Genomic DNA, 27,189 nt, shown 5'->3' with positions numbered 1-27,189 from the left:
GAGAGTGCGTGCGGTGCCACACTGACGGACACCACTAACCACCCAGGCTTGGGTAAGGAAAGCGCAGAGGAAGCGCACGGCGCCGTACTGGCGGACACAGCAACTGGACGCTGTGATGTGTGTTACGTGCAGATGGCTAGTCGGGCGCTAGATAGCTACCATCATCCGCGAGCAGTCAACAACACTAGGGAGAGATACTTAGGAGCTTTCATCTATCGACATACATCCATCTACACACACACATTATCAAGACAATACTAGCGCATGGCCGTGCAGTCATGCGCAGTTTATATAGTTGCAGCACAGGAAGCTGCTACAGAAGTTTTGCCCTTTCAGGACCTGCCAGGAGGACCAATGGGATGTGCTGCAGTACCTGAGCATGTGACCCTCGATCTCCAACGGGAGATCTTGCCCTGGGCATGCTCAGTGTGTGCAAATAAGGACTTAGTCCCAGAGAAGCTCGCTCGCCGCAGATCAGTGCAGGGTACAACAGGAGAGCCAGAAAAGGCAGCAGTAACCCTCTGCACAGAATCAGTCCCAGCGAGACGCTGGGAGCGACGCCTCCGCTGAGCAGAGCCCACTGCGGCCGAAGCAGAATGGGAGACCACAGCAGACACGGATCGAGATTCCCCCTGTGCAGCAGAGGAAACTCGACTCCTAACATTACCCCCGCTCCTAGGGCCCCCCCCTCCTTGGGCCTCGCTACTTTCGAAGGCAGCAATAAGCTGCGGAGCCCGAATGTGCTCAGCAGGCTCCCAGGACCTATCCTCAGGACCGTAACCCTTCCAGTCCACCCAAAAAAATTTTTTGCCACGTACCACCTTCCACCCCAAGATAGCGTTCACCTCGAAATCGTCCGTAGACGAACCCGATGTCCCGGCAGATGACTCAGAAAACCGGGACATGTATACGGGCTTAAGGAGGGACACATGAAAGGTGTCGGTGATACCAAGGCGTGGAGGAAGGGCAAGACGGTAGACCACAGGATTAACCTGTTCGAGGACCTTGAAGGGACCCAAGTAGCGAGGAGCAAATTTAGTGGACTCAACTCGCAGCCTGATGTTACGGGCGGAGAGCCACACCAAGTCGCCAGGAGCAAAGGTCGGGGCGGGGCGCCGATGAGCATCGGCGGAGGACCTCATTCTCTCTTTAGAGGCCCGAATGGCATCCTGAGTGCGGTCCCAAATATCCCGTGCCTCCACAGCCCAGTCTGCCACCCTGGAGTCTGCGGAAGACACGGGCATAGGCACAGGTACCCGTGGATGCTGACCATAGTTGAGGAGGAATGGAGTTTGTCCAGTGGAGTCGGCTACGGCGTTTTTCAGCGCAAACTCTGCCCATGATAGCAAGGATGCCCAGTCATCCTGCCTGGCTGAAACAAAATGTCGCAGGTATGTGACCAAGGTCTGGTTGGCCCTCTCTTCCAACCCATTCGTCTCGGGATGATAAGCGGAAGAGAGATTCAACTCAATTCTGAGAAGACGACACAGCTCTCTCCAGAACCGAGACGCAAACTGGGGACCCCGGTCACTGACAATTTTGTCAGGCATACCATGTAGGCGGAAGATGTGCTTAATGAACAACGCAGCAAAGGCCCGTGCAGAAGGTAACCGTGGTAGCGGCACCAAATGCACCATTTTCGAGAAATGATCGGTGATGACCCAAATGATGGTACAGCCGCGAGACTTGGACAAACCCATGATAAAGTCCATCCCGACCATCTCCCAGGGCCTATCTGCCACCGGCAAGGGATAGAGCAACCCAGCTGGCCTTTGACGCGGAGATTTATTTTTGGCGCAGGAGACACACGCCAGAATATAATCCCTGACATCCCGGACCATATGCGGCCACCAGTACGTCCTCGCCAGTAGCTCAGATGTCCTCTTTGTCCCAAAGTGTCCACCCACCCTGGACGAATGAGCCCAAGAGAGAACCTCCGGTCGCAAATTAATGGGCACAAAAGTCTTGCCCAGAGGCACAGACTCCAGCGAAACCGGCGCTACGGTTCTCAGGCTCTCAGAAGGGACAATAAGCTGAGGCTCCTCTTCCTCCTCTTCAGTTGACATAAGGGAGCGAGAGAGAGAGTCAGCATGAATATTCTTCTCCCCGGCGAGAAAATGAAGAGAAAAGTGGAACCGGGAAAAGAACAAGGACCATCTGCTTGGCGAGAATTTAGCCGCTGGGCTGTTTGTAAGTAGACCAAATTTTTGTGGTCCGTGTAAACCTGGAAGGGAAACCGCGCACCTTCCAGAAGATGTCTCCACTCTGAAAAGGCCAACTTCATTGCTAGCAGCTCCCTATCCCCGATGGAGTAGTTTCTCTCCGCTGGCGAGAAGGTCTTAGAGAAGAAGAAGCATGGATGCTTCCGACCTTGAGCATCCTTCTGATAGAGGACTGCTCCAGCACCAACGGATCAGGCATCCACCTCCATTAGGAACGGCTTATCCACATCGGGACGATGTAAGATGGGAGCGCTAGCAAAGTGGGACTTAATAGAAGTGAAGGCCTTGGAGACCTCTTCCGACCACAGTTTAGGATTTGCTCCCTTCTTGGTGAGGGCTACCAAGGGAGCTACCAGAGTTGAGAAGTGGGGAATGAACTGGCGGTAATAGTTAATGAACCCCATAAAGCGCTGCACCGCTTTAAGAGAATGGGGCTCTTGCCAGTCCATCACAGCCTGTAGTTTGGCAGGATCCATAGCCAATCCCTGGGCGGAGATGACATAGCCCAGGAACGGTAAAGACTCCTGCTCAAACATACACTTCTCCAACTTAGCGTAAAGAGAGTTGCCCGTAGGAGGTCGAAGACTCTGCCAACATCTCTCCGGTGGGAGTCAATATCTGGAGAAAAGATGAGAATATCATCCAGATAGACTACAACTGAGGTGGAAAGCATATCCCGGAAGATGTCGTTGACAAAGTCTTGAAAAACGGCTGGGGCATTACAGAGCCCGAAGGGCATCACCAGATACTCATAGTGCCCATCTCTGGTGTTAAACGCCATTTTCCATTCGTCCCCCTCACGGATGCGAATCAGGTTGTAAGCACCCCGCAGATCTAATTTAGTAAACACTCTAGCTCCCCGAAGCCTATCGAAGAGCTCGGATATCAAGGGCAAAGGATACTTGTTCTTAACGGTGATAGCATTAAGACCCCTGTAGTCTATGCATGGACGTAGTTCCCCATTCTTCTTCTGCACGAAGAAGAACCCTGCCCCAGCAGGTGACACTGACTTCCTGATAAACCCTCTTGCCAGATTCTCTTGAATGTACTGAGACATGGCCTCCGTCTCCGGGAGAGATAATGGATAAACTCCACCCCGGGGAGGCTCCGCACCAGGCAAGAGATCGATAGGACAGTCATAGGGGCGATGGGGCGGAAGGGTCTCCGTCGCCTTTTTGGAGAACACGTCTGCGTAAGACCAATATTGCTTGGGGAGAGAGGATAGATCTGCGGGTACCTCAGTAGTAGCAACCTGAACGCACTCTCGGTGACACCTACCCCCACATGATTCACCCCATCCCAGAATTCTGCCTGAGGACCACTCAATGTGAGGAGAGTGGTACCGTAGCCAAGGTATCCCCAACAGGACCTCATCAATACCCTCAGGAATGATGAGCAGAGAAATAATCTCCTGATGGGACATGGACAGAGTAAAAGGGATGGTCTGATGTGTTATCTGTGCGGGGAGTGTCGACCCATTCACCACTCGTGCCGTTACTGGTTGAGGTAGCATAACCAGGGGTATTGCGTGACATTGGGCGAAGGCAGAAGACATAAAATTGCCCTCCGCCCCAGAATCCACGCAGAGGTCTACCGAGTGGGAGGATGAGCCAAAGGTAATTGTCGCCTTAAAGGACAATTTGGAGGCAAACGTCGCAGTGTCTAGTGCACCTCCACCTATTACCACTAGACGCTGACGTTTCCTCGACCGCTGATGACATCTGGTGGCAAGATGTCCTGACTGTTGGCATACATGGCAACCCTGGAGTGCATGAGCGGTCTGGGACTTAGATCCCGCTCGTGACACCACCTTAGGTTCATGGAACTCAGGAGCCTGGACTGGAGATTCCAAAGGTTTGGCGAAGGTGGGAGCCAGCCGAAACCCCTGCCTACACTGGGCTCGCTCTAACCTCCGCTTGTGAAAACGGAGGTCAATGCGAGTAGATACTGTTATTAACTCTTCCAGTGTGGCGGGAATCTCCCTAGTGGCCAGAGCATCCTTAACGTGGTCAGCTAGCCCCCTCCAAAATATAGGGATAAGGGCTTTATCCGACCACTCCAGCTCAGATGCTAGAGTGCGAAAGTGGACGGCAAAAAGGCTGACCAAGGACGAGCCCTGAGTCAGTGCCAACAGTTGGAGCGCCGTATCATGGGTGACACGAGGTCCTAGGAAGACCTGTTTCAGAGTGCTCAGGAATAACGGAGCACTCTGCACCACATGATCGCCACGCTCCCACAGCGGCGTAGCCCACTGCAACGCCCTGTCCAACAATAAGGAAATTATAAAGCCCACCTTAGCCCGCTCTGTAGGGAAACGAGAGGCCAGAAGCTCGAGATGTATTGAGCACTGACTCATGAAACCCCTACAGGACTTACTGTCACCAGAAAATTTCTCTGGTAGCGGGAGGCGAGATAGCGTCGGTGCAGAGGCGTCAGTGGACAAGGTAGCTGCAGCCACACTTGCAGCCTGAACAGCGACAGCAGTAACATCCACAGCTGAGGTTGAACGCTCTAGAGCCGCCAACCCTCCCTCCAGCTGCTGGATGTACCGCTGTAGACGCTGATCGTCCGTCATTACTAGCCAGACCTTGGCGCTAGTATTATGTTAAGGACCGGCGGAACGCACCAAGTATAGATGATATGAAACTAGGTGCGTTCGCAGTCCGAGGTCCACCGTGCAGGTAAAGACCCTGCTGCTAGTAAGACGGACTATATGGCGGTACTAAGTATACACACATGGGTTAACTTCACCCTGCGTGAAGGAAGCGATCCTGTTGCGTCACAGGACCGCAGTACCGCACATAGAGCGCGAGCAAGAAGTCAGCGAACTCAACCCCTACTCAGGATTGAAGTCCGATTAGACACTTGCTGGCACAACACCGCAACTGGGTGTGTAAGGAAACTAATAAATAGAATATAAAGGCACGAGAGTGCGTGCGGTGCCGCACTGACGGACACCACTAACCACCCAGGCTTGGGTAAGGAAAGCGCAGAGGAAGCGCACGGCGCCGTACTGGCGGACACAGCAACTGGGCGCTGTGATGTGTGTTACGTGCAGATGGCTAGTCGGGCGCTAGATAGCTACCATCATCCGGGAGCAGTCAACAACACTAGGGAGGGATACTTAGGAGCTTTCATCCATCGACATACATCCATCTACACACACACATTATCAAGACAATACTAGCGCATGGCCGTGCGGTCATGCGCAGTTTATATAGTTGCAGCACAGGAAGCTGCTACAGAAGTTTTGCCCTTTCAGGACCTGCCAGGAGGACCAATGGGATGTGCTGCAGTACCTGAGCATGTGACCCTCGATCTCCAACGGGAGATCTTGCCCTGGGCATGCTCAGTGTGTGCAAATAAGGACTTAGTCCCAGAGAAGCTCGCTCGCTGCAGATCAGTGCAGGGTACAACAGGAGAGCCAGAAAAGGCAGCAGTAACCCTCTGCACAGAATCAGTCCCAGCGAGACGCTGGGAGCGACGCCTCCGCTGAGCAGAGCCCACTGCGGCCGAAGCAGAATGGGAGACCGCAGCAGACACGGATCGAGATTCCCCCTGTGCAGCAGAGGAAACTCGACTCCTAACACCGTTGCATCCGTTTTGTCTTTTTTTACCATCCGTTTCATCCGTTTTTTTGACGGATCCGTTTTCCTAAAAATGGGAGTCTCCCAAATGTGATTGGCTACTGGAAAATAGGGAAAACAATATATTGACTGTCTGGCTGTCGTCAGGCTGGCAGGAGTCTTGCTGGCACATTTGGGGGTGACGCCCCAGGCCAGGTTTATATAGATTTGGGGCCTGTCTGGCCAATTGGCTACAAATTCCTGATTCTGAGCATGCTCAGTGTAAAAAACGGATTCCAGTGCTGGATTCCGTCATACGTGTCACGACGGATCCTGCATCCATAGGCTTCCATTCTAGTCAATGACGTATGCCGCAGGATCCGTCACGACACGTTTTCCTGACGCAGACAAAAAACGTTACATTTAACTTGTTTTCCAGACGACGGTCCGTCAAAACACAATGGATCCGTCGCACGACGGATCCGTCGCACGACGGATGTGACATGTAGCCATCCGTCGCGATCCGTCGCTAATACAAGTCTATGAGAAAAAAACGGATCCAGTGGGCACATTTGCAGGATCCATTTTTTTCCCAAAACGACACATTGCAACGGATCTGAAAAGATGGAAGTGTGAAAGAGGTCCAAACAGAGACTCAATCACCTGTTGTCTTAAACCAAACCACCCAACATGCAAGTGGAAAACACGTACCCTTTTGGAAGAAAAATCTCCTCACAAAACTGTCCTGAGGATATAGCAGGGATTCACTTGTGTGTCCAGTAATGCCATGTTGAACCCTCATTATCCGGGATTCTTTCATGACATCTAGATAGTGAAAACTGTACAAACCATGCCCTAGCACCAGCAAATATAGTGGATTAAAACAAATACTGTAGCTATTTAGTAGAGATGAGGGAATATTTCATTGTTTGGTTCGGATTACGATCACTGAATTTGCAATATTCGCTTAACATAACCGAACGCCATTCATGTCAATGGAAGGCAAAAACTAACGCATTCACAACACCTTATAACAGCCCAAAATGCTGCCAAAACACATCAAATGAGGGACAGACACCAGGAAAGTGACCTCAATTCACCCACAGTACAAACTTTAGCATGGCACTACAGCAATCAGCCAGGCATGAGGTGTCAGGGTCTGGGATATCATGTACAGCTTTCAATTGAACGTTACAGTAAGATGAGGTGGGTGAGGGATCGGTGTAGGCCTCCTGTGTTTGGAGCCCTGATACGAAAGCTCAACCTGCTTTCATACTCAGCCACACTCAGGTGGCACAAATATCATATAAATCTCATAGACTACTGTTGTCAGAAGAATCTAAGGATAGTAACATGGGTAGTTGACTCCAAAGAAGTGGAGGCCTGATGGTCTTGGAAGCCTACTGCTACAAGCAACATGTATGAAGGAGACTCAACCAGGAGTCTACACATTTAAAAAATTAGTGACAGACACCAACCAAATGTCATCAATTGCAATAGAGTAGAACTAGTATAGCGGAGACAGACACCTCTTCCACTACAGCCAACCCAGCAGATGGAGACTGTAATGGGCAAGGTTGTGCAATCACTGTTCCGTATCCCTCTGAAAGCCTAGAAGGGGAGTAATTAGGTGGCCTACCAAATCAGACAAGTGGTAGCAGGTGAAAACTGTAACCCAAGGAGGGACAAAGAGGAGGCACCATGTGCTGACCTACAGAAGGTGGCAGCTGACTCCCTACAGTGGGTAAACTGCTACGGCCCAAAAGAGAGATGAAAAATGTAGGCAGGCACTGTAGGGACTCTGGAACCACGGGTGCAGATGGGACTGGCTGATGAACAGAAAAGCACTGGCAGGTGTGAGCTGGACTGGGTGTTAGACAGATGGGCGCTTTTCAGGTGTGATCTAGACCGGCTGATGGAGAGAAAAGCACAGACAGGTATGAGCAGATGGGCACAGACAAGTAAGAACAGATGGGTACAAGGTAGACATGCAGGTGAGTGGAACTGGGGAACCTGACAACTAGCAAGCACGCAAGGCAAACTAACAATGTAGCTCAGGCACCTCCATATTGGAGGAGAAGCCTTAAATAGAAGGTGTCATTCAACTATAGGCTGGGAATACCTTAGGTTGATGCGGGCGGTCCCTTTAAGAGGGAGGGAGCATGCGTGTGCACCCTCTAACTATAGTTCCCAGTCCTACAACTGAACATTGGAGGACACCGACACATAGGGGGTGAGATGAAGAGGTGATGTATGAGTGGGAGACACTGAATGTCCTGTCTGTTAGGTATGAGGAGATCCAACAAAGGGCCAAGTCTGTAATGTCAACAGATCAGAAAGTCTGTAGAAAGAGGGATTTGTCCACTGTGTCAAAGACAGATGACAGGTCCAGGAGAAGCAGGAGGACAACTTCGTGTCGCTTTCATTTGGTGGTTAGTAGGTAGTTGGTAACTTTAGTCATGGCAATTTCAGTGGAATGGTGCGGTCTGAAGCCAGATTGAAAGCCGTCTAAGAGGAAACAACAGGAGAGGGCAGTGGGAGCAACATGAGATAACAGTTCAAAATGGACCTGCTGTTCCAGTAGTTTGGTGGCATAGGGAAGAAATGATATGGGGTGATAGGTAGACACAGGGGATGGGTCAAGGGTGAGTTTTTTGATGATGGGTGTGATCGATGTATGTTTCAATCAGGATGGAAGACACCAGTTGTTAGTGACAGGTTAAAGAGGTAGATTAGGCTTGTAATGAAGATTGTGGTAAAGTTTGGTGGGATGTTACTGTGTCAAGTTCACAGGTGGTGAGGCAATGTATTCAGCTGAGATGAGAGGAGAGGGAGGGGGAGCTAGTGGACACAGGAAAGAATTGAATGTACTGAATAGCTGTTTAGGGTTGTGAGACAGGTATGATATCAGGGATGAGAAGTTGGTTTGTTTTGCTGCAGGGAGAAATTGCGCTGCATTTGTACAACTCTTGTTACTGGAAGGGCAACTGCGCTCCCTTTCTTTGGCAACCATACAGAGGTACAAATTGTAGATAAGGGCCAAAAAACATGTGCTCCAGTTGATGGCAAGCACTGCATCAAGTGAGCTCTGCTCCTCTTCCTCCACCTTAACATCTCACACAGTACAGTTCTCAGTGGTGAAACCGAATTACCCTCTTTTTCCCCCATATCACAACTCTCCAAGTGCCCAACTGACTGTTGGGAACCACAGATGGCTGAGTCTGCAGATCTCTTCACACATTGTATGCCATGGGCATAGGGAATGTACTGTAAAGATTCATAGAGTCAAGAGGAGGAAATCATTTGCACCGATGGCCAAATTTTTTCTCACTTTGATCCATAGCCAGACCAAGTTTGGTCTGTACATAAACCAAACCCTCGTGAACAGACGTTAACTCCGTTGGGTGAAGATGATCCATTCGTGAAGAGACTCAGATACTTGAGGTGCCTGCAGACTGTACTGTGCTGTCAAGGCAGGAAGAGGAGGAGGGTTACTCTCAGAGCGAGGAGTCGGAGAACAGAGAGGATGACACTGAGGTAGAAGATTACAATTGGTGTAAACCCAGAAGCATGCAGCTGAGGAGCTCAGCAGAAGAGGAGGAGGAAGACGAGGAGGTTACATAGACACAGAGTTATGCAACCATGACAGCCAATGAATCCTGAGCCCCAACTCTGGCAGTGGATAGCAGCGATCGCAGTTCTGCAGCTGCCTATCTTGGTTTTTTTTTCAGACCGACAAAAATCTAAAATATCACGTTAGCTGTCAACTTTTTTTAAAAAAGACATAGTAGAGTAAAATTAAAAAAGAAATAATTTGAGTACTACGTGCATGAACTGGCACATGCGTTAATCTGGGAATGTCACTGTGCCAAAATGCAGACTAGCAGGCATCACCAACCACCGTCCACTCCATCAACTGCGTCTTCTGATTCTTCCTCCTCCCTCACTGTGGCAAGTGTTGTCACACAGGTCTCTGGCCGAAGAACCTCCACTTGTTTACACCTACACTTGGGGTGACTGAGAGCCTGTCAGCTGATACAGAATTGGACATGCCTGCTGTTTTTGACTGATCTTACATAAAAAAGCACACCCCATCTTGGTCAGTCCACCAAAACATTTCCGCCTGCACCTCTCTCACAGTCCAGTAGCTTGTCATATTCACCCTACTCCACCCTGTGTCAGCACAGTAGCAAACCCTCGTTTGTGCAGTTGTGATCACGTAAAAGATTTTTTCCTCCTATAACAGCTTGAACTTCACCATCTTCAATCTAGTAATAATAATAACCTTTATTTATATATTGCAAACACATTCTGCATAGCTTTACAAGTCAGCAGTTGATATAAAACTGTCAAAAGTTACCAAGTGTAAGATAATCAAAAAATGAAAGCAAAAATAATAGCAACCCTGCTCTTCAGAACTTACAATCTACAATGAGGTGGGGTGACACAAATTACAGGTGCTTATTTAAAATTATGGTACAACCATCTTGAAGAAATGGGGGTAGATAAAGGCTGCATGAGCACTTTTGATACGGTTGAGTTTGATAGTGATTTATGTTCAGAGAAGTAGAGAATAAGCTATATATATAAAAATGACTTTGATTAGGGAACGTGATATATAAAAATGACTTTGATTAGGGAACGTGATAGGCCACCCCAAACAGATGTGTTTTTAGGGAGCATCTAAAAATGTCTAAGTTATAAGTTACACACCTAATTTCATGTAGTACAAAGGGTAAGAGGTGAGTCATCTAGGTAGGAGATTTAACTGAGCCGGACAAAGTCCAGATTAGGGGTGTTACCATCTGTGTGTGTATCAGAGTTTGAAAGTTGTGAGAGGCCATGAGAATTGGTTAGAGATTGAAGCTGGGATGCAGTTGGAGAGGTGGAGCTGTTGAAGTCTCCCAGGATACGGGTTGTCGATTCTGAGGACATGAAGTGTTGCAGCAACGCATAAAAGTGGTCAAGAAAGTGGATGGGTGAGCCGGGGGGCCCGTATATGACTGCTAATCGTGAGCGAGAGGGAATGGAACACCCTGATGGTGTGAACCTCAAAAGAAGAATGGCATCCAAACGGCCTGCATTTATTTATTAGGTTATAAACAGTATTGTTATTGGCAGCGAGGAGTGTAGGGTTATTGTGGAGTTAGGAGTGATCGTATGGCATATACACATATTCCATGTGTTCTAATCTGGACGTGGATAAGCTGTACGCTCACTATTACTTTTCTGAGGGCAAATTATTTTTGAACAGCCTGCAGCCTCCTCAGATGATTTGTCACCCAATCGTGTCATTGTCTAGATGACAGGGGCCAGATGACAGCTATTCGCTACGAAGATCACAGCGCTTGTTTCTGTATGACTCATGGTCTGTGATCTCTGTGATTATTGCATGGCCACTCCAATCTGTTGGCCATGGAACTGCAGCCTTTCCACCTTATGGATAAGAAAGCTGATGATGGCTGTCGCAGTCCCCCTAGTACCAGGTGCCCAGTCAACATTACTTCTCTAAGAAAGATGTGCCTGCGCTACAGCAACAAGTTGCAGAAAACATCACCCGTTCCCTGAAAAATTCTATTTCTGCCAGGGTGCATTTCAATAATGACACCTGGACGGGCAAGCATGGACAGGGGAGTTACAGTGGGGATAAAAAGTATTTAGTTAGCCACTAATTTTGCAAAATTTCTGCCTCTCACAGACCTGTAACTTCTTCTTTAAGAGTCTCCTCTGTAATCCACTCATTTCCTGTAGTAATGGCACCTGTTTGAACTTGTTATCTGTATAAAAGACACCTGTCCACATCCTCAAGCAAAAAAAGAGAACAGAATGGACTATGAAACAGGCCCGCACAACCATAGAATATAGAAAGATAACAAAATGTTTATTGAACACCACAGCAGGACATGTAAAAACAATTAAAATGTAACAATAGTGTACAAAACACCCCTATTCAAGTACCACATATCTGCACAAAAAGATATAAAGACAATATGAAACATAATGTATTGGGTCAGCATGAATATGTGTCACCTTATATAGGTGGAATAGTACCCCCTAGCTGAGAGGGAATCACATCCAATATGCTTAGAGCGCACAAATAAGAAGGCATAAGCGCAAAAACCATAAGCTCCCTTATGGAAAAGCTAGAGCATAATAAACCCTGCCAAAAGGATACCTATACCGGGTTCACTAGATGGTCTTTAACCCCTTAATTCCCAGTGACGGGATAGTACGTCATAGGCGATCGGTCGCGCTCACGGGGGGAGTGCGGCCGATTGCGGCCGGGTGTCAGCTGCCTATCGCAGCTGACATCCGGCACTATATGCCAGGAGCGGTCACGGACCGCTTCCGGCACATTAACCCCCGGCACACCGTGATCAAAGATGACCGCGGTGTGCCGGCGGTGCAGGGAAGCATCGCGCAGGGAGGGGGCTCCCTGCGGGCTTCCCTGAGACGATCGGTACACGGTGATGTACTCACCGTGTACCGAGCGTCTTCTCCCTGCAGTCCCCAGATCCAAAATGGCCACGGGGCTGCATCCGGGTCCTGCAGGGAGCACTTCCGGGTCAGGAGCAGGCTGCAGCTGCAGCTCTAATCCTGCCCGGCTGTTTGTCAGATCACCGATCTGACAGAGTGCTGTGCACACTGTCAGATCAGTGATCTGTGATGTCCCCCCCTGGGGCAAAGTGAAAGAGTAAAATAAAAAATTTCCACACGTGTAAAAAAAAAAAAAAAATCCTAAATAAAGAAGAAAAAAAAAATATTATTCCCGTAAATACATTTCTTTATCTAAAAAAAAAACAAAACAAAACAATAAAAGTACACATATTTAGTATCGCCGCGTCCGTAACGACCGAACCTATAAAACTGTCCTACTAGTTAACCCCTTCAGTGAACACCGTAAGAAAAAAAAAAAAAAACGAGCCAAAAAACGACGCTTTATTATCATACCGCCGAACAAAAAGTGGAATAACACGCGATCAAAAAGACGGAAGTAAATAACCATGGTACCGCTGAAAACGACATCTTGTCCCGCAAAAAACGAGCCACCATATAGCATCATAACCAAAAAAATAAAAAAGTTATAGTCCTCAGAATAAAGCAATGCCAAAATAATTATTTTTTCTATAAAATAGTTTTTATCGTATAAAAGCGCCAAAACATAAAAAAATGATATAAATGAGATATCGCTGTAATCGTACTGAACCGAAGAATAAAACTGCTTTATCAATTTTACCAAACGTAGAACGGTATAAACGCCTCCCCCAAAAGAATTTCATGAATAGCTGGTTTTTGGTCATTCTGCCTCACAAAAAAATCGGAATAAAAAGCGATCAAAAACTGTCACGTGTCTGAAAATGTTACCAATAAAAACGTCATCTCGTCCCGCAAAAATCAAGACCTCACATGACTCTGTGGACCAAAATAAGGAAAAATTATAGGTCTCAAAATGTGGAGACGCAAAAACTTTTTTGCTATAAAAAGCGTCTTTTAGTGTGTGACGGCTGCCAATCATAAAAATCCAATATAAAAAACGCTATAAAAGTAAATCAAACCCCCCTTCATCACCCCCTTAGTTAGGCTAGGTTCACATTGCGTTAATGGGTTAACGCTAACGGACAGCGTTGCACAGCGAAAATGTCGCAATTATCGCCGTGCAACGGGTCCGTTAGCGCACCCATTGACAGCAATGTGATTTTCGGGTATAGTGCATCGCTAGAGCGTGCCATTTTCGGCTCGCGCTAGCAAGGTGCCGTTCTTTTGTGGCGTGCCTCGGACGCTAGTGCTAAACGGATTGCCCTAACGCAATGTGAACCTAGCCTTAGGGAAAAATAATAAAATTTTAAAAAATGCATTTATTTCCATTTTCCCATTAGGGTTAGGACTAGGGTTAGGGCTAGGGTTAGGGTTAGGGCTAGGGTTAGGGTTTGGATTACATTTACGGTTGGGATTAGAATTAGGGGTGTGTCAGGGTTAGGTGTGTGGTTAGGGTTACCGTTGGGATTAGGGTTAGGGGTGCATTTGGATTAGGGTTTTAGGTAGAATTGGGGAGTTTCCACTGTTCAGGCACATCAGGGGCTCTCCAAACGCGACATGGCGTCCGATCTCAATTCCAGCCAATTCTGCATTGAAAAAGTAAAACAGTGCTCCTTCACTTCCGAGCTCTCCCGTGCGCCCAAACAGGGGTTTACCCCAACATATGGGGTATCAGCTTACTCGAGACAAATTGGACAACAACTTTTTGGGTCCAAGTTCTCTTGTTATCCTTGGGAAAATAAAAATTTGGGGGGCTAAAAATCATTTTTGTGGGAAAAAAAAGGATTTTTTATTTTCACGGCTCTGCGTTATAAACTGTAGTGAAACACTTGGGGGTTCAAAGTTTTCACAACACATCTAAATAAGTTCCTTGGGAGTTCTAGTTTCCAATATGAGGTCACTTGTGGGGGGTTTGTACTGTTTGGGTACATCAGGGGCTCTGCAAATGCAACGTGACGCCTGCAGACCAATCCATCTAAGTCTGCATTCCAAATGGCGCTCCTTCCCTTCCGAGCTCTGCCATGCACCCAAACAGTGGTTCCCCCCCACATATGGGGTATCAGCGTACTCAGGACAAATTGGACAACAACTTTTGGGGTCCAATTTATTCTGTTACCTTTGTAAAAATACAAAGCTGGGGGCTAAAAAATCATTTTTGTGAAAAAAAAAAAGAATTTTTATTTTCACGGCTCTGCGTTATAAACTGTAGTGAAACACTTAGGGGTTCAAAGTTCTCACAACACATCTAGATAAGTTCCTTGGGAGGTCTAGTTTCTAATATGGGGTCACTTGTGGGGGGTTTGTACTGTTTGGGTACATCAGGGGCTCTGCAAATGCAACGTGACGCCTGCAGACCAATCCATTTAAGTCTGCATTCCAAATGGCGCTCCTTCCCTTCCGAGCTCTGCCATGCGCCCAAACAGTGGTTCCCCCCCCACATATTGGGTATCAGCGTACTCAGGACAAATTGGACAACAACTTTTGGGGTCCAATTTATTCTGTTACCCTTGTGAAAATACAAAACTGGGGGCTAAAAAACAATTTTTGCGAAAAAAAAAATTATTTTCACGGCTCTGCGTTATAAACTGTAGTGAAACACTTGGGGGTTCAAAGCTCTGAAAACACATCTAGATAAGTTCCTTAGGGGGTCTTGTTTCCAAAATGGTGTCACTTGTGGGGGGTTTTAATGTTTAGGCACATCAGGGGCTCTCCAAACCAACATGGCGTCCCATCTTAATTCCAGTCAATTTTGCATTGAAAAGTCAAATGGCGCTCCTTCCCTTCCGAGCTCTGCTATGCGCCCAAAGAGTGGTTTACCCCCACATATGGAGTATCATCACACTCAGGACAAATTGCACAACAACTTTTGTTGTCTAATTTCTTCTCTTTCCCTTGGGAAAATAAAAAATTGGGGGCGAAAAGATCATTTTTGTGAAAAAATATGATTTTTTTATTTTTACGGCTCTGCATTATAAACTTCTGTGAAGCACTTGTTGGGTCAAAGTGCTCACCACACATCTAGATAAGTTCCTTAAGGGGTCTACTTTCCAAAATGGTGTCACTTGTGGGGGTTTCAATGTTTAGGCACATCAGGGGCTCTCCAAACGCAACATGGCATCCCATCTCAATTCCAGTCAATTTTGCATTGAAAAGTAAAATGGCGCTCCTTCCCTTCCGAGCTCTGACATACGCCAAAACAATGGTTTACACCCATATATGGGGTATCAGCGTACTCAGGACAAATTGGACAAAAATTTTTGAGGTCCAATTTCTTCTCTTACTCTTGGGAGAATAAAAAATTGGGGGCGAAAAGATCATTTTTGTGAAAAAATATGATTTTTTATTTTTACGGCTCTGCATTATAAACTGCTGTGAAGCACTTGGTGGGTCAAAGTGGTCACCACACATCTAGATAAGTTCCTTAGGGTGTCTACTTTCCAAAATGGTGTCACTTGTGGTGGGTTTCAATGTTTAGGCACATGAGGGGCTCTCCAAACGCAACATGGCGTCCCATCTCAATTCCTGTCAATTTTGTATTGAAAAGTCAAATAGCGCTCCTTTCCTTCTGAGCTCTGCCATGCGCTCAAACAGTGGTTTACCCCCACATATGGGATATCAGTGTACTCAGGACAGATTTTACAACAACTTTTGACATCCATTTTATCCTGTTACCCTTGGTAAAATAAAACAAATTGGAGCTGAAATAAATTTTGTGTGAAAAAAAGTTAAATATTCAATTTTATTTAAACATTCCAAAAATTCCTGTGAAACCCCTGAAGGGTTAATAAACTTCTTGAATGTGGTTTTGAGCACCTTGAGGGGTGCAGTTTTTAGAATGGTGTCACACTTGGGTATTTTCTATCATATAGACCCCTCAAAATGACTTCAAATGAGATGTGGTCCCTAAACAAAATGGTGTTGTAAAAATGAGAAATTGCTGGTCAACTTTTAACCCTTATAACTCCCAAACAAAAAAAAATTTTGGTTCCAAAATTGTGCTGATGTAAAGTAGACATGTGGGAAATGTTACTTATTAAGTATTTTGCGTGACATATCTCTGTGATTTAAGGGCATAAAAATTTAAAGTTGGAAAATTGCAAAATTTTCAAAATGTTCGCCAAATTTCCATTTTTTTCATAAATAAACACAAGTTATATCGAATAAATTTTACCACTACCATGAAGTACAATATGTCATGAGAAAACAATGTCAGAATCGCCAAGATCCGTTAAAGCGTTCCAGAGTTATAACCTCATAAAGGGACAGTGGTCAGAATTGTAAAAATTGGCCCGGTCATTAACGTGCAAACCACCCTCGGGGCTTAAGGGGTTAAATAAAGTGCCAAGCAGATAACAAGGGTAAAGACCTATGTATATAGAGTGGGGGCAATATAATGCCCTGCATACTCATCTGAAGCGGGGAGAAAAAGCAAGCTGGAACCCAAAGATAAATCGACTACACAGAGCCATGCAGATGCCAATGCCTAAGTATAACCGGCATAAGGCAAGGTAGGGTGTGTGGAGAAAGCCCCACGCGTATCGCCGCCGCAGTGGCTTCGTCAGGGGGAGTGGGTGCTGTAGTCAATAACTCACGTTTAAATATGAAGCCCAATCATCCGGAGTGTGTGCAGCAGTGTCGTCCAAGGAATTGGGGGCGGACACCGGAAGGCGCTCGCTGGCAGGGAATGAGGAGAGGCAGGGTGGAAGTGACAAGTGATCTCCATGGAGATGGGCGGCGCATGCGCAGACGCGGCTCAAATAATGAGCCGCGCTGTACATGCGTCCAGGGGGGGCGATAGAGAGCATGAACAATAGGAGCGCGGAAAGTAAAAGACACATGTCAGAATGGCATGCAGCAGAGCTAACAGGCGCAAATGGTGTATACGAACCTGCATGGAGGGAATGTACATAGTTAGTATAAAAATGCAGCAAAAACAAATAAAATATATATATATATATATATATATATATATATATATATATATATATATATGCCATCACAGCCGTTGAATAAAGCACACATGACTAATCTATATACAGCAATAGAAAGTGTATACCGATAGGTATAGAAATATAAAACGGAGCAAACACAAGAAAAAAAAAAAGAGAAAGTGGCCCGCATTCAAATGTCAGATAGAGAAACTGTCCTAATTACATGCTTCAGCACACATACATAGTGGGGTGACATAAAAAGTAAAAGTCCAATAGTCATATGCCAAGGTCCTCAGACCCAAATGACATCCATGATGAAATCCCACTGATGTGAGTCTGTAAGTCCAAGAATGCAGACGGAAAGTATTCAAGATGATCTACATCCATCGGGCGAAAAGTCATCCTTCCTTGATGCTCCATTGGATTCTACACGTAACACCTTCCATCAGTATCCAATAATCGTGTCCTAAATTATTTTCTGGAATCTTCACATGTTATGGCTGTCCAAAAATCCAAGCTCCCACCAGGTCATGCACAGGAGAATAAGCACCCAACATTCGACTTATAAGAACAAAAGCGAGTGGATCCAATCCAAATACGAGGCTAGAGAGAATGAAAAAAGTCCTTTGATAGGACATACTACCTTCAGCGATCAGGCGTGGCGATGGGCGCGAAATGCGCACCAGCCGATGCTAATACCTTTCTTGGCTGGTGGGAAGAGAAATTTGTCTACCCTCTACCTTCATTCGCTGCCCACGTGCACGCCTGGTTACGCTTTATAGACGACATATTAATTCTTTGGAAGGGTACGAGGGAGGAGTGTGATGAATTCTGTAATATCCTGAACTCCAGCCCCTTTAACATCTTCCTCACTTACTCCCTTTCTGCCAGTGAAACCACCTTTCTGGACTTGAAGATTTTTCCTTACCTACTGCTACAGGCAACACACATGAAGGAGACCCAACATTACAAAAATGTATTTGCACACCCCAACAAAGTGACATCAATTTCACCACAGTAGAAATAGTCTAAAAGGGACTGACAGGTCTTCCACTACACCCAATCCAGCAAATGGACACCCAACCAAGAGAGTTCACATTTTCAAAAAAATTGTGTCAGACACTAATAAAGTGGCATTAATTTTACCACACTAGAAATATTATAATAGGGACCTAAAGTTCTTCCACTATACCCAACCCAGCAGATAGACACCCAAGCAGGATTGTTCACATTTCCACAAGGTAGTGTTAAGATCTCCAGCAGCAGCAGCAGCAACAGCAGGCACATAAGCCCCACTAAAGATATGAGAGACTGCAATTATGCTAGAACAATGCAGCACACTAAAAAAGACAACATCCAGTAACAGACATTGTCAGTTCTCTTTGGAAACTTTAGTGGTTTACTAGTGCTTTCAGAAACATTAACACCTACCCAATATACACCTCTAACACCAAACCTAATCCCCTGTCCTCCATGACCTCAGTTTTTCCCAGTCATGTTGCTCAGATAGTGTGCTAGGAACACACTATTAGCAACTAAAAATAGATTTTTACTGTGCACAAACTCTGCACACAGCTGAATTTCAGCAGCACAAAATTAGAAGATGAAATATGGCGTGATGAATCACATTACTCACAGAAGAAAGAATTGTTTGTGTGGATGAGGCCTGTACGACAAAGAAGATCTGCTCCAAAAAAATTCAAAATGAGATGTCCCCTACTGTATGACATTAGAAACAGATTATTTTTTTGTTTTTTTTTTGTTTGGATGGGGCCTTTTTTAACATCAAAATAGTTTGTAGCATCTAGTCAATGTTAAAAAAGGCCTCATCCAAACCAAAAAAACTTAAAAAGTCTGTTTCAAATGTCATACCATAGGGGACAGCAACATACTGTATAAACATCTGTACATTACATACTATGTATATGCACAACTCTACATCATACACTATATTAGGACAGCATTATACTATATACTATATTATGTTGCACACATCATATAGGAGTCACACATATATATAACATAGGAGAAACCACGGCTGCTAAATATATCACATTGAGACTCCTGTATATACATTATATAAGTGATACTGTGTCTGCTGTATATATATTATATAGGTGGTACTGCAACTATACACAGCAGAAGTAGTATCATATTCATAAAGTATATACAGCATTTGCAGTATCACATGTATAAGGTATATTGACAGTTGTGTTTACATTATATAGGTGATATTGTGACTGGTGTGTATAGTTACAGTATCACCTATGTAACATATATACAGCAGTATCACCTATATGTTGTATTTATAGCAGTCACAGTATCCCCTATATAATGTTTATAGACTGCAGTATATACAGTATATACAGCAGAGTCGCAGTATCACTTATGTATTGTATATTCAGCAGTCATATACATTATACAGATGGTACTGCAAGTGCTGTGTATACATGAAGCAAAGTTTCCATATTGGCACTCATCCAGGTCCCTGAGATGGGGGAGAATAAAGAGCTGAGGTGGGTCCATCATTGGGCGTGCAGAAGAGCGGATCCCTGGCTGGCACAGTGCGTACTGTTATGAAAGACAATTCAGAATCACAATGGACATGGAGGTCAGAGCACATACAGTGAACTGACAATAACCCAAAATAATAGAACGAGCTCTGAGACGTGGGAACTCTGCAGACCGCAATCCCTAAGCCTATCAAACCACACTAAAGGTAGCCGTGGAGCGCTCCTGACCAGAACCTAGGCGCCTCGTCACAGCCTGAGAAACTAGCTAATCCTGAAGATAGAAAAATAAGCCTACCTTGCCTCAGAGAAATTCCCCAAAGGAAAAGGCAGCCCCCCACATATAATGACTGTGAGTAAGATGAAAACACAAACATAGAGATGAAACAGATTTAGCAAAGTGAGGCCCGACTAGCTGAACAGAACGAGGATAGGGAAGATAACTTTGCGGTCAGCACAAAAACCTATAAAAAACCACGCAGAGGGGACAAAAAGACCCTCCGCACCGACTAACGGTACGGAGGTGGTCCCTCTGCGTCTCAGAGCTTCCAGCAGGCGAGAAAAACCAATAAAGCAAGCTGGACAGAAAAATAGCAACAAAATAACATAAGCAAAACTTAGCTTTGCAGAGCAGCAGGCCACAGGAATGATCCAGGGAAAAAACAAGTCCCACACTGAAACATTGACAGGAACCCTAGATCAAAGCATCAGGTGGAGTTAAGTAGAGAAGAAGCTAACGAGCTCACCAGATCACCTGAGGGAGGAAACTCAGAAGCTGCAGTACCACTTTCCTCCACAAACGGAAGATCCCAGAGAGAATCAGCCGAAGTACCACTTGTGACCACAGGAGTGAACGCTGCCACAGAATTCACAACAGTACCCCCCCTTGAGGAGGGGTCACCGAACCCTCACCAGAGCCCCCAGGCCGACCAGGATGAGCCACATGAAAGGCACGAACAAGATCGGGAGCATGGACATCAGAGGCAAAAACCCAGGAATTATCCTCCTGAGCATAACCCTTCCATTTAACCAGATACTGGAGTTTCCATCTTGAAACACGAGAATCCAAAATCTTCTCCACAATATACTCCAATTCCCCCTCCACCAAAACCGGGGCAGGAGGCTCAACAGATGGAACCATAGGTGCCACGTATCTCCGCAACAATGACCTATGGAATACGTTATGTATGGAAAAAGAATCTGGAAGGGTCAGACGAAAAGACACAGGATTAAGAACCTCAGAAATCCTATACGGACCAATAAAACGAGGTTTAAACTTAGGAGAGGAAACCTTCATAGGAATATGACGAGAAGATAACCAAACCAGATCCCCAACACGAAGTCGGGGACCCACACGGCGTCTGCGATTAGCGAAAAGTTGAGCCTTCTCCTGGGACAAGGTCAAATTGTCCACTACCTGAGTCCAAATCTGCTGCAACCTGTCCACCACAGTATCCACACCAGGACAGTCCGAAGACTCAACCTGTCCAGAAGAGAAACGAGGATGGAACCCAGAATTGCAGAAAAATGGTGAAACCAAGGTAGCCGAGCTGGCCCGATTATTAAGGGCGAACTCAGCCAAAGGCAAAAAGGACACCCAGTCATCCTGATCAGCAGAAACAAAGCACCTCAGATATGTTTCCAAGGTCTGATTGGTTCGCTCGGTCTGGCCATTAGTCTGAGGATGGAAAGCCGAGGAAAAAGACAAGTCAATGCCCATCCTACCACAAAAGGCTCGCCAAAACCTCGAAACAAACTGGGAACCTCTGTCAGAAACAATATTCTCTGGAATGCCATGCAAACGAACCACATGCTGGAAGAACAAAGGCACCAAATCAGAGGAGGAAGGCAATTTAGACAAGGGTACCAGATGGACCATGTTAGAAAAGCGATCACAGACCACCCAAATGACTGACATCTTTTGAGAAACGGGAAGGTCAGAAATAAAATCCATAGAGATATGTGTCCAAGGCCTCTTCGGGACCGGCAAGGGCAAAAGCAACCCACTGGCACGAGAACAGCAGGGCTTAGCCCGAGCACAAATCCCACAGGACTGCACAAAAGTACGCACATCCCGCGACAGAGAGGGCCACCAAAAGGATCTAGCCACTAACTCTCTGGTACCAAAGATTCCAGGATGACCAGCCAACACCGAACAATGAAGTTCAGAGATAACTCTATTCGTCCACCTATCAGGGACAAACAGTTTCTCCGCTGGGCAACGATCAGGTTTATTAGCCTGAAATTTTTGCAGCACCCGCCGCAAATCAGGGGAGATGGCAGACACAATTACTCCTTCCTTGAGGATACCCGCCGGCTCAGATAAACCCGGAGAGTCGGGTACAAAACTCCTAGACAGAGCATCCGCCTTCACATTTTTAGAGCCCGGAAGGTACAAAATCACAAAGTCAAAACGGGCAAAAAACAACGACCAACGAGCTTGTCTAGGATTCAAGCGCTTGGCAGACTCGAGATAAGTCAAGTTCTTATGATCAGTCAATACCAACACGCGATGCTTAGCTCCTTCAAGCCAATGACGCCACTCCTCGAATGCCCACTTCATGGCCAGCAACTCTCGGTTGCCCACATCATAATTACACTCAGCAGGCGAAAACTTTCTGGAAAAGAAAGCGCATGGTTTCATCACTGAGCAACCAGAACCTCTCTGCGACAAAACAGCCCCTGCTCCAATCTCAGAAGCATCAACCTCGACCTGGAACGGAAGAGAAACATCTGGTTGACACAACACAGGGGCAGAAGCAAAACGACGCTTCAACTCTTGAAAAGCTTCCACAGCAGCAGAAGACCAATTGACCACATCAGCACCCTTCTTGGTCAAATCGGTCAATGGTTTAGCAATACTAGAAAAATTGCAGATGAAGCGACGATAAAAATTAGCAAAGCCCAGGAACTTTTTCAGACTTTTCAGAGATGTCGGCTGAGTCCAATCATGGATGGCTTGGACCTTAACAGGATCCATCTCGATAGTAGAAGGGGAAAAGATGAACCCCAAAAATGAAACCTTCTGCACACCAAAGAGACACTTTGATCCCTTCACAAACAAAGAATTAGCACGCAGGACCTGAAAAACCGTTCTGACCTGCTTCACATGAGACTCCCAATCATCCGAGAAGATCAAAATGTCATCCAAGTACACAATCAGGAATTTATCCAGGTACTCTCGGAAGATGTCATGCATAAAGGACTGAAACACTGATGGAGCATTGGCAAGTCCGAACGGCATCACGAGATACTCAAAATGACCCTCGGGCGTATTAAATGCAGTTTTCCATTCATCACCTTGCTTAATTCGCACCAGATTATACGCACCACGAAGATCTATCTTTGTGAACCAACTAGCCCCCTTAATCCGAGCAAACAAATCAGATAACAATGGCAAGGGGTACTGAAATTTAACCGTGATCTTATTAAGAAGGCGGTAATCTATACAAGGTCTCAGCGAACCATCCTTCTTGGCTACAAAAAAGAACCCTGCTCCTAATGGCGATGATGACGGGCGAATATGCCCCTTCTCCAGGGATTCCTTCACATAACTGCGCATAGCGGTGTGCTCAGGCTCGGACAAATTAAACAATCGACCTTTTGGGAATTTACTACCAGGAATCAAATTGATAGCACAATCACAATCCCTATGCGGAGGTAGGGTATTGGACTTGGGCTCATCAAATACATCCCGGTAATCAGACAAGAACTCTGGGACCTCAGAAGGAGTGGATGACGAAATTGACAGAAATGGAACATCACCATGTACCCCCTGACAACCCCAGCTGGACACCGACATGGATTTCCAATCTAATACTGGATTATGGGCTTGTAGCCATGGCAACCCCAACACGACCACATCATGCAGATTATGCAACACCAGAAAGCGAATAACCTCCTGATGTGCAGGAGCCATGCACATGGTCAGCTGGGTCCAGTATTGAGGCTTATTCTTGGCCAAAGGCGTAGCATCAATTCCTCTCAATGGAATAGGACACTGCAAGGGCTCCAAGAAAAACCCACAACGCTTAGCATATTCCAAGTCCATCAAATTCAGGGCAGCGCCTGAATCCACAAATGTCATGACAGAATATGATGACAAAGAGCAGATCAAGGTAACGGACAGAAGAAATTTTGACTGTACAGTACCAATGGTGGCAGACCTAGCGAACCGCTTAGTGCGCTTAGGACAATCAGAGATAGCATGAGTGGAATCACCACAGTAGAAACACAGACCATTCAGACGTCTATGTTCTTGCCGTTCAACTCTGGTCAAGGTCCTATCACACTGCATAGGCTCAGGTTTAAGCTCAGGTAATACCGCCAAATGGTGCACAGGTTTACGCTCACGCAAGCGTCGACCGATCTGAATGGCCAAAGACATAGACTCATTCAAACCAGCAAGCATAGGAAATCCCACCATGACATCCTTAAGGGCTTCAGAGAGACCCTTTCTGAATATTGCTGCCAGCGCAGATTCATTCCATTGAGTGAGCACTGACCACTTTCTAAATTTCTGACAATATACCTCTATCTCATCCTGAGCCTGACAAAGAGCCAGCAAATTTTTTTCTGCCTGATCCACTGAATTAGGCTCATCGTACAGCAACCCAAGCGCCAGGAAAAACGCATCGATATTACTCAATGCAGGATCTCCTGACGCAAGAGAAAACGCCCAGTCCTGAGGGTCGCCGCGCAAAAAAGAAATGACGATCCTAACCTGTTGAATTGGGTCACCAGAAGAGCGAGTTTTCAAAGCCAGAAATAGTTTACAATTATTTTTGAAACTCAGAAATTTAGTTCTATCTCCAAAAAACAAATCTGGAATAGGAATTCTCGGTTCAAGCAAAGAATTCTGGACCACAAAATCTTGAATATTTTGAACTCTTGCCGTGAGCTGATCCACACATGAAGACAGACCTTTAATGTCCATTGCTACACCTGTGTCCTGAACCACCCAAATGTCTAGGGGAAAAAAAAGACAAAACACAGTGCAAAGAAAAAAAAATGGTCTCAGAACTTCTTTTTTCCCTCTATTGAGAATCATTAGCACTTTTGGCTTCCTGTACTGTTATGAAAGACAATTCAGAATCACAATGGACAAGGAGGTCAGAGCACATACAGTGAACTGACAATAACCCAAAATAATAGAACGAGCTCTGAGACGTGGGAACTCTGCAGACCGCAATCCCTAAGCCTATTAAACCACACTAAAGGTAGCCGTGGAGCGCTCCTGACCAGAACCTAGGCGCCTCGTCACAGCCTGAGAAACTAGCTAATCCTGAAGATAGAAAAATAAGCCTACCTTGCCTCAGAGAAATTCCCCAAAGGAAAAGGCAGCCCCCCACATATAATGACTGTGAGTAAGATGAAAACACAAACATAGAGATGAAACAGATTTAGCAAAGTGAGGCCCGACTAGCTGAACAGAACGAGGATAGGGAAGATAACTTTGCGGTCAGCACAAAAACCTATAAAAAACCACGCAGAGGGGACAAAAAGACCCTCCGCACCGACTAACGGTACGGAGGTGGTCCCTCTGCGTCTCAGAGCTTCCAGCAGGCGAGAAAAACCAATAAAGCAAGCTGGACAGAAAAATAGCAACAAAATAACATAAGCAAAACTTAGCATTGCAGAGCAGCAGGCCACAGGAATGATCCAGGGAAAAAACAAGTCCCACACTGAAACATTGACAGGAAGCCTAGATCAAAGCATCAGGTGGAGTTAAGTAGAGAAGAAGCTAACGAGCTCACCAGATCACCTGAGGGAGGAAACTCAGAAGCTGCAGTACCACTTTCCTCCACAAACGGAAGATCCCAGAGAGAATCAGCCGAAGTACCACTTCTGACCACAGGAGTGAACTCTGCCACAGAATTCACAACAGCGTACAGCAGGAAACAAAAAAAAAGGTGCTCTGACGCTGATACTGGCCAGCGTCAGACAAAAGAGTCCTACGTGCACCGCAGTGGCCCCTTCAAACTTGTGACTGAAGGCCCTGTGTGCATGCACTCTCATGCTTGCACACACTGACAGGCTGCAACTGTGCGCATGCACGTACGTGCTGAGAAGGGCCGCCACGGCGAGCCTGTACTGACAAGGGCAACAGCGGACCTTGTCAGCGTGTGCAAGCGAGAAAGCGCGTGCACACAGAGCCTTTAGAAAGACGTTTTAAAGGGCTGGCTCCCCACTTTTTATTACAGAGCTGCCAGCCCATCGGGCATCTGCCTGCCTTGGCAGATTAGCAATCCGGGCCTAAGAGCAGCCTCTCTGTGCTGTTAGTGTCAAAATGGCGCTAAAACATGATGTTTACTATTTATATGGAGAGGGGCATGCGATTTCAGCAGCCAATGACACAAGCCTGTGCCCTGATTGGCTAGCATCAATGTGTACACATAAAGTTAGGGAAAAAAATTACTCTTTAGATGAACACCGCGCCTCTGAGCTTTGAAAACCCCCTTCCCTCATTAAACACGTGCCAAATGCTCATGATACACCACCATTATCATTGCTAAAGTGCTGACAATACTTTTGTGGCAACGCAAATATTTTCCTGCACTTTTACCAAATGCTACCGATTTTTTTCTCAATTTTATTAAATTTCGCTTGTGTTTCTGATCACGAATCCAAATGTGCCATATTCGTGACGAATTTATGTTTGGCGACCGTTTTCCAAAAAAATTCGCTCATCACTACTGGAGACCACTGCGTTATGGTAAGTGACATATATACTGAATTATACTGTAAGAAAAACACTCACTATTCCTCTTACATTACAGTTTGTGTTTCTGTCCTTTTGGGCTTTGTATTCCTATGACAGACAGTTGGTTTACCCGGAGGGTCTGGATAAAGTCATTCCTCAATGGCTTAATCATGCTGTGGTAAGTAACAAGTCTACATTTTTTACCGTTCCCACCACATAAAACTGAAAATGTAATTCATACAAAGTCATATGTAGAATAACATAACCGGGGGCAGTTGGTTTTGGTGCTCACTCCACTCTACTAATGAAGATTAAATTTTGCAAACAATCTATCCTAACTTTTAAAACTGTATAGTGATGTTCTGTGCCTGGAAGAATTAGAAAGTAGCAGAAGATATGATCACCTGTAAACATAACAGACTAGGGGTAGGTTTCCACGGTCAGTAAACGCTTCGGGTTTGATGCTGCGTTCATCCGCAGCCTCAAACCTGCAGCGGCCAGATGTTACAGCATAGTGGATGGGATTTGAAGAAACCCCATCTCCATTATGCGTGCAGGTACGCCTCCGGCATTCCTGGTGAGATGGACATGTGGAGCTTCTTTTGAGACCTCAGCATGTTAATTTATCTTGGGGAGATGCTCAGTCTCTGCAAGATAAATTTCCCATCCAATGTATTGGGCGTAGTGATTCCGCACGGTTCAGTGAACAAATGTGCTGCA

At 46.0% G+C, this 27,189-nt stretch overlaps 1 protein-coding gene across 4 annotated transcripts in view; it reads left to right on the top strand.

The window, feature by feature from the left end:
- Nucleotides 1–27,189, top strand: part of ADTRP (androgen dependent TFPI regulating protein) — a 71,799-nt gene that overhangs the window by 27,242 nt on the left and 17,368 nt on the right. For all 4 annotated transcript variants that reach the window (XM_069728931.1, XM_069728929.1, XM_069728930.1 and 1 more), the window contains exon 3: nucleotides 26,546–26,647. In XM_069728931.1, the coding sequence (XP_069585032.1) occupies nucleotides 26,546–26,647 (102 nt within the window). The remainder of the gene's footprint in view (nucleotides 1–26,545; nucleotides 26,648–27,189) is intronic.

This window comes from Ranitomeya imitator, chromosome 6 (genome assembly GCF_032444005.1).
Source record: "Ranitomeya imitator isolate aRanImi1 chromosome 6, aRanImi1.pri, whole genome shotgun sequence".
Taxonomy (NCBI): domain Eukaryota; kingdom Metazoa; phylum Chordata; class Amphibia; order Anura; family Dendrobatidae; genus Ranitomeya; species Ranitomeya imitator.
Note: the sequence above shows the minus strand (reverse complement) of the source record. Positions and strands in the feature narration are given on the sequence as shown.